Below are 8,993 nucleotides of genomic sequence, written 5' to 3'. Positions count from 1 at the left end.
AGACTTACAGTGGGTTTTGAAAGTGATAAGACATACTTGTCTACCACAAATCCATTTTTTTTAATTTGGTCAAATATTTATTTATGCTTACAGTCTCAAACTTACACAAGCATACATAATTCACGCATGTATCACATATATATGGCACATTTTATACAATGCAATATGTTTTTATATGTGTTGGATTGTACTGGTGGTTAATACATTTTTCTTCAACTCATTGCGTCGAATATTTAAATTTCTCTCTCTCTCTCTCTCTGCCCTTTGATGTAAAAAAATGTATTACTAAAACTTGGATTAGAAAACCATGTTTTCTTTATTTCTTTTCTTCCTTTTTTCTAATTTTTATTATAAATACAGAAGCATTATGAGTATTGAAAACACAATTTACATTGTGTATCATCTTAATGAATGATAGAGCTTTTTGGTAGCTTAATTATATTCCACTTTGATCATCATACAAAACAACAAAACCCACCTGTTACAATTAAAAATAATAACAATATTGATGTAAAAGAAAGCAAATATCCCAAAAATGAAAAGCAGAAGCTGATTCTTTACTTGTGCTTGGAAGACTGTTGTTGGAAGACAGAAGTTTGGGGACTTGAGAGAAACAGCATAGGCAGCTGCATATCTACGCTATATAAACTGTTGAAAGCTAAAAGCTTTTTCCAACTTTGGCTCTTCACTCAGGTAATAACTAAAAATGCTATCTTCTTCCACTCAACTTCTTCTGGAAAATCTTACTGTTTAATGCTCCTTTTGTTTTATTTTAAGTTTATTTGTACTTTTATGTGCTGCATGTGGTTTGCTTCACCAACTTTTTCATATAAAACATTTGGTGGAATTGAGATTCCAGGCTTGATTTGGTCATGATGGTAGTTTAGTACACCGATTAGCCGTACAAAACTGGAGTTTTTGGGTAAAACCCATTTTAAAAATTGTTCTTCTGGTTCTCATTTGGGTATTAATTTTCAAAATCCAGGTGGTCTAAGCCATTATTCAAAAAGATTTTAAGTGGTTTTTTATTACTTTTTTTTTAGTAGAAGTTTTTGAGTAAAACCCATGTTCAGGCTTGTTCATCTGGTACCCATTTGGGTATCAATTTCAAGAATCCAAGGTGTTATAAGACAATATTGAAGTGGAATTTTAATTGGGTTTTTGCTGCAGAATCTTGATGTTCAAGGTAAATTTTTTTAATCTGGATTATCTTCTGAGAATCTTGGAACCCGTGATGTTAATCTTCAATCTGCTTCTTTACAGGTCTTTGTTATGTTTGATTAAATGCCTAGTCCAACCTGAAGACTTGACAAGTTTTCGACCGGCTTGTTGCAGAGATTTCTGTAGGCATGGAGATCTTGCTGATGAACTGGAGGCCTAGCCATGTATGCAAGACAAGAACACTGCTGGCATTGGTCTTTTGCATGTGGGTATCCATGGAAGTGATGGCTGGGACTGAAAATGCCACCCGTTCGTCTGCAAGGCCGAGTACTCTGAATATTGGGGCGCTGTTTACTTTCAATTCAGTTATTGGGAAGGCGGCCAAGCCAGCGATTTTAGCTGCAATCGAGGATGTCAATTCTGATCAGAGTGTTCTTCACGGGACTAAATTGAACGTTATTTTCCATGATACGAATTGCAGCGGATTTCTTGGAACTGTTGAAGGTATTCCTGAAACTCAATTCTAGAGCACGTATGGAACTACAACCTGCTTCTTTTATAGTCTACTAAGTTGCTGTTTCCTTTAATATTGGGGAGTAGAAAAACAAGCTGCTACTAAATAACAAACCAGCTTTCAGAGCAAGCTGCTACTGATTTCATTTATCAAATTAGTTGCTATCATAATGTTGAGTATTTCTGTTTTGTTGCCTTTTGAAAGTTCAGAATTCTGGTATTGGTGTCTTTTAAAAAATCGAAAAGCCTACTTCCATAAGTTTCATCAGAGTTGCTGTAGCTTGTAATGTTGATAGGGTATCTCGAGTCTCTTAGTTCTTGTTTGCACATTTTGTTCCTTAGTGGTGTTCTGATTTTTTTTTCCCGCTCAAAGCTCTTGTTCTGTAGTCTGTGCCATTATTGCTTAGAATGCTAGATGATCAGGGTCTTCAAATACTAGTCCTTGTTTTTACGCATTTGCATTATGATCTGTAAATGGTTCGTTTTGTATGATTCTTCCTGGTTGAGCGCTATAGTTCGAATTTTATTGGCATTACTATGTCCTTGTGCAGACTGAAACTAAATATATCGAGTAGGACTTTGATAATCAGCGGGTTCATGGTGTGGAATTCCGTCTTAAAACTAAAAACTAGAGTGATGTCTTTTTCGTTGCAGCTCTGCAGCTGATTGAAAACGATGTGGTTGCTGCAATTGGCCCACAATCCTCCGGAATAGCTCATGTCATATCCCATGTTGTTAATGAGCTCCATGTACCACTTCTATCATTTGGAGCAACAGACCCCTCGCTTGCTGCTCTCCAGTACCCATATTTTGTCCGAACCACACAGAGTGACTATTTCCAAATGTATGCAGTTGCTGATTTAGTTGAGTATTTTGGATGGAGAGAAGTAATTGCAATCTTTGTAGACGATGATTATGGCAGGAATGGGATTTCTATACTAGGCGATGCCTTGGCGAAGAAGCGTTCCAAGATCTCATACAAGGCTGCCTTCTCTCCTGGAGCCCCCAAAAGTGATATCAATGAATTGTTGGTGGGAGTGAACCTCATGGAATCTCGCGTTTATATTGTTCATGTTAATCCTGACTCTGGTTTAACAATTTTTTCCCTTGCCAAGGCACTTGGAATGATGACCGGTGGCTATGTTTGGATTGCAACCGATTGGCTTCCTTCTCATTTAGATTCTCTAAATCCCCCTGGCCCGGACACAATGAATCTCTTGCAAGGGGTTGTTGCTCTTCGTCATCATACCCCAGATACCGATCTCAAAAAGCGCTTTATGTCTAGATGGAGCAAGCTGAAACATGAAGGTAGTCCAAGCTTCAATTCTTATGCGCTCTATGCATATGACTCTGTTTGGTTAGCTGCCCGTGCGCTTGATGATTTTTTCAACGAAGGTGGGAATGTATCTTTCTCTGATGACCCAAGGTTGAAAGACACAAATAGAAGCACACTGCACTTAACATCACTCCGTATTTTTGATGGAGGCCAAAAATATCTACAGACGATTCTTAAGACGAACTTCACAGGTATAAGTGGTCAGATTGAGTTTGATCAGGAAAAATATCTAGTTCGTCCAGCATACGACATTCTGAATATTGGAGGAACTGGTTCCCGTAGAATTGGCTATTGGTCAAATTCTACTGGTCTCTCAGTCATTGCTCCTGAGATCTTATATAAGAAGCCATTCAATAAGAATAACACTGCTCAACTTTATAGCGTTATATGGCCTGGTGAAGTTACAGCTACACCTCGTGGATGGGTATTTCCCAACAATGGCAGGCCACTTCGAATTGCAGTGCCTTATCGGGTAAGTTACCAAGATTTTGTGGCTAAAGACAACAGCCCTCCAGGTGTCAGAGGATACTGTATTGATGTCTTTGAAGCTGCTGTAAACTTGTTGCCATATGCTGTGCCAAGGACGTATGTGTTGTATGGAAATGGTAAGAGGAATCCTGAGTACAGCGATCTTGTATTCCAGGTTGCGCAAAATGTGAGTATCTAGGTTTAAATTTTAGCATTTTGATCAGAGGTGAACAGAATCACCTATATATATGGTTTGTCTAATCAGAACTTTGATTTGCTCCTTTCCTTTTTTTTCTTCAGAACTTTGATGCAGCTGTTGGAGATGTTACAATTACTACTAATAGGACAAGAATTGTTGATTTTACACAGCCTTACATGGAATCGGGACTTGTTGTAGTTGTTCCTGTCAAACAGGCAAAATCAAAACCTTGGGCTTTCCTCAAGCCATTTACATATCAGATGTGGATGGTCACCGGCGCCTTCTTCCTTTTTGTGGGAGCTGTTGTTTGGATTCTTGAGCACCGGATGAATCACGAGTTCCGTGGTCCACCAAGGCAACAGCTCATAACCATTTTTTGGTATGTCTTACATCATTATGGCCGTTGGTGAGTGCCTATACGAGTACTTTTACTGATACCGCTTTTGCTTTGCAGGTTTAGTTTCTCCACAATGTTTTTCTCACATAGTACGTACTTCATGCTTAATCTTCCTTTTATCTCATGAATTCAACATGTAAGATTAACTTCTAACATCCTTTGTGACTTGCACTTGGTGCAGGAGAGAACACTGTGAGCACCCTGGGACGGCTGGTGCTGGTTATATGGTTGTTTGTAGTGTTAATTATCAATTCCAGCTACACGGCTAGTTTGACTTCAATTCTCACGGTGCAGCAGCTGACATCACGGATTGAAGGGATTAATAGCTTGGTATCAAGTAATGATCCAATCGGAGTTCAAGACGGGTCCTTCATTTGGAAGTATTTGGTTGATGAGCTAAACATAGCAGAATCTAGACTCGTTAAGTTGAAAGACATGGAAGCCTATATTAAAGCCCTTACGGATGGACCAAGACGTGGTGGGGTAGCTGCCATCGTTGATGAGCTTCCTTACATTGAGTTGTTTATGTCCAGCACCAAATGCGCATTCAGGACTGTAGGGCAGGAGTTTACCAAAAGCGGATGGGGATTCGTAAGTATTAAATATTAATACATTTAGCTTGAGAAATAAAAATCCTGACCATGAAATGCTGATCTTAAACTACACTGCCTTGATTATCTTTCTTATGGATGCCTTAAACAAGAACAAATAACGTTATCGTTACAAATTCAGTTAGGAATTCACAAGACGGCCACTATATTGTTTTATTCTCATATTTAGTTTCCTTGTCTCAGGCCTTCCAAAGGGATTCTCCTCTTGCTGTCGACTTGTCGACCGCAATTCTTCAACTTTCAGAGAATGGTGATCTCCAAAAGATACATAATAAGTGGCTTACGCATAACGAGTGCTCTATTCAACTCAATGACGATGAAGACGACCGGCTATCTCTAACAAGCTTTTGGGGCCTGTTTCTTATCTGCGGCATTGCATGCTTCCTTGCTCTTACGGTTTTCTTCTGCAGAATCCTTCTTCAATACCGCAGATTTACCCCAGAGCCTGTGGAAGCGGACGTTGAGGAGATTGGACCTCCAAACACGAGATCTAGACGCTCACTCCGGTCAACTAGTTTCAAGGATCTTATTGATTTTGTAGATAGGAAAGAAACTGAGATCAAGCACATGCTTAAGCGAAAGACTAGTGATAGTAAGGACGAAGCTAGCCCGAGCACTGACCGGCGGCCCCGTTCGCTTTCGGCTGGTTGATTTTGCAATGCTCCCCCGGCGTCAGATGGTAATCCAAATTTATACTAATTATATTCAATGCTTGTGCCACAAGCTAGGTATATAGAATAACTTTACATGGTATATAGAAAGAGAAGAAAAATTGTGAGAAAATGTTTGCTAGCTTTAGACCATTTTGCATCGTAAAACAAGAATGCTCGTACTCCTTATTTTATCTGAAGGACAGAGTTCCAGAAATTGTAGACTAATATTTTTCCATTTTTCCAAGTGAAATGAATTTTCCCTTGAATATCTGAATAGAATGTTTGGCTTGAAACCTTTCGCTGTTTTACTCTACTGTAAATTATAATGTACGGGGAAGGGATTCAAACTCGAATGCAGGGGAGGGGATTCAAACTCGAATGCAAGAGAGCAGGTTAAGTTGACTAATTAGTGTTAGCCTTATTAGGTTATACAATTAAAACACAATCGAAGGAGTGACTGATCTGATTCCAACGGCGGCCATGGAAGTCGAACATGAAAACAGTAGGGCACGGCAACACCAAGATCTTCTATAAACTTCTAGCCGAATACAACTACTCTATGGGAAGCATTATGTTGTGTGCTCTAGGGCTTATAGGGACCGGTGTTTTTATATAGGCTAAAAGCTAGAGTTTCCATCCACAAAGGAAACCTAAACTTACTTTATTAACCTCTAAATCAAGTATCATAATCATATTCAATTAAGGATTCCATCAATCATATTTTCAATATAAGACACCTTATATAGGATTGATATCTTTAAGAGATCAAATCACAATTAACATTATTCTCCAATATTACATTCCTATTACATGTAGTAGACCACTTAAAGGTTGATTTATATTGGATAAATCCAACAATTGGTCTAACTCGCGTTTCGCGTCTCCCTCAAACTTACTTGAAGGAATAATTGTGTTATTTAATAGCTCTTCAATCTTGCCGCAATCAGTTCCATACCATCCAAGTTTACTTTCGTTTTCAATCAATTGTATTTTGTTTTATTGTCTCCCATCAGTCATGATAACGACACTTCAATTGAATGTGGAACATCCGAACATGCAGTTAATTATACTATTAATTCCAAATGAAAACGAGTAGAAAGTCTACCTCATTCATCTGAGATTGATTGCTACAACCTACAAGATTATATTAGTTTGGAGTCTACAAGATTATATTAGTTTGGATTGTACTAATCTTAAGATGTATAGAATAATAATATCTGAAGTGATAGATGTGGTAGCAAAAATTTGAGTAACTACAAAACAATTAAACACTTTTGATCAAAGACCAAAGCTACGCCCCCACAGAGTAAGAATTTTTGGCTAATGGATTTTTGATACCTAAGTTAGTTTCTTTGAAAATAAGGAGTTTAGGGCTTAATTGCATAACAAAAGTTTACTGGAATTTGGTGAAGAATGAGATATATATATATATATATAAGATAGCCAGCTACATGTGTAGGGATTGACATGTGATGTCTCGACATCTAGTTGGTCAAAGTGTGTCATCTGTTAGATGTAGTAGGAAAGTATCCTTAAGATGTTGGGATATCTTAAAGATACTTGAGAAATAATCACAAAAATATTAATTAAATTACTAATAACTTGGAATTATCTCGTTGAATTCTTGATTGAATTTGACTGTGATTCCTTGCTTGATTGAGTTGGTCTTTCAATAAGAAAAGCATTAAAGATAGGGTTTGAGTATTAATCCTATATTTAACACCTTTAACTTTTCTCCTTGCCACGAGTATGAGAGCTTGGAGACGTCATACTCAGCAGCTTGGGTCTTTAAGAGTTGAATTGCGCGTGAAATGGATGTGGGCCTCGTTAATTTAATGAAGGTATTCTCGTTACTTGTGGGTAGAAATTCAAATGTCAGTTCCAAGATTTTCTGTATTATTTTTTGCTCCACATTAGGCTGCCAATAACCTACCTGCATTTCAAAATCTGAAAAACCAAAAACCAGATTAATTAGTCCCGATTTAAGGCCATCTCCAACCGATGGCTGGCCAAATGGCTCGTTTTAGCCCTCTGGTCTTCCAAGATCCTCCAAGATATTAATATTTTAATGAACAGTACATGTCCATATTTGTCTCCGTTTCCAACCGAGGGCCAAAGAGCCAGAGAGCTCGTTTTAGCCCTGTCACAAAAAACCGTCTCAAATCGAGGGTTATAGGGCCAAACATAATTTATTATTTAAATTTAAAAACTACAACAACTTAAATTTAAAAACTACAACTTATATTTAAAAACTACAACTACAATTTAAAAATGACAAATTAAATTTAAAAACTACAAATTAAATTTGAAAACAACATTAACTTAAATTTAAAAACTACAATAACTTAAATTTAATATCTATAATCAACATCATCTTCATCATCCGCCATCGTAGGAGTATAGTCAGAGGTAAACAACTGCCGTCGGCTCATAATTTCTTTTTCTTTTTTCCTATCAAAATAGGCCTTACTCATTGGAGTATAATTCGAAATGTTCATTTTCATATTCTTATCATCAATCTCTTCTTGTATTTGTTTGGCCCGTTCTTCATGCCTACATTTCCTTTCTTCCGCCTCAAGGGTATTTTGCTCCGCCAATAATCGCAATGAGGCCACTACTTCATGTTGAGCGGCGTAATCATCATTTGCCTTGCCCTTTTCCTTCAACCTTCACGCCTTGTTTCGTCCCATAGCCCTAGATATGGAACCTTCACCCGAAAACAGATTTTCTACCCTTGTTTGTTGAATGGTTGGAGATCCATCTTCATTCATATCTGCAGTTTAGGATGTAGTTTCGAACACCGGCGTAGGAGCTCTCTGTGGTGGATCTTCAAATAACACCCACCCTTTACAAATTTCCGAACAACTGTGAAACTGAAAAGGTTTTGAGCTGCTCTCCATATACAATTCCTCCGCTTGGTGTACCTAGAAAAAAATTAAAGGAAATTAATTTATGAAATTAAATGTAATATAATTAAATATTTAAAATAAATTGTGAAAACACTTACTTCGTCATAGTAATTAGCGCCGCTTTCTTGTCTACTTGTGGTTGCTAACAATGCTTGATGCTATTTGTTCAAACTTGGCTGAAGATGTTTCTTCCATCTTGAAGAACAACTCTCGTGGTTTCGAATATTCACTGGAGTTGTGCCTTCATAGAACTCTAAGTATTTTTTGGACACACGAGTCCAAACACCGTTATTTGTTTGACAATTTCCCCTCACACTATCTTCTAACACCTATCTATAAGCCTTGCAAAGAGATTCATCTTCTTTTTGGGTCCAAGCTCTACCTTTCATTGCAGACGAGGCCATTTGAAAATTATTGAAAAAATTGAAGGATAGATTTTTTAAATAGAATTTTAGGTATTTATAGGAAAAAAAAAATAGAATTTTTGAGAATTAAAATTTTTTTTTTTGAATCCAACGGTAACTGGCGCGCCGTTGGATTCAAAATTCTTTTTAAGAATTCTTGTCGGTTATTAAGCGGTTTTGTGGCTAGCCCCTAGATGGCTGGCTGGCTCAGCCAGCCCTATCCGATTTCGTGGAGCCTTCTCAGATTCCATAGCCTTCTAGCCTAGCCCTCGGTTGGAGAAGGTTTTCGGGCTATTTTCGACCCTCTGGCCCTCTGGACTCTTCGGTTGAAGATGACCTAAA

At 37.7% G+C, this 8,993-nt stretch overlaps 1 protein-coding gene across 4 annotated transcripts; it reads left to right on the top strand.

Annotated features, from left to right (window-relative positions):
* On the top strand, positions 1 to 5,606 carry LOC103417115 (glutamate receptor 3.4-like). Of its 4 annotated transcripts, none has more exons than XM_008355314.4 (7): positions 1 to 693; positions 1,264 to 1,665; positions 2,329 to 3,665; positions 3,779 to 4,056; positions 4,132 to 4,163; positions 4,256 to 4,665; positions 4,869 to 5,606. In XM_008355314.4, the coding sequence occupies exons 2-7, from the start codon at positions 1,350 to 1,352 to the stop codon at positions 5,334 to 5,336; spliced, it is 2,841 nt and encodes a 946-aa protein (XP_008353536.1). In that variant the 5' UTR covers positions 1 to 693; positions 1,264 to 1,349; the 3' UTR covers positions 5,337 to 5,606. The 4 variants fall into 4 exon arrangements, with proteins under 4 accessions (XP_008353536.1, XP_008353538.1, XP_008353537.1 ...); XM_008355316.4 differs by having other exon boundaries at positions 168 to 693; positions 1,336 to 1,665; XM_008355315.4 differs by having other exon boundaries at positions 672 to 1,186.
* Positions 5,607 to 8,993: the final 3,387 nt, after the last annotated feature.

The sequence above is a fragment of the Malus domestica genome, chromosome 17 (assembly GCF_042453785.1).
Source record: "Malus domestica chromosome 17, GDT2T_hap1".
Lineage (NCBI taxonomy): Eukaryota > Viridiplantae > Streptophyta > Magnoliopsida > Rosales > Rosaceae > Malus > Malus domestica.
Note: the sequence above shows the minus strand (reverse complement) of the source record. Positions and strands in the feature narration are given on the sequence as shown.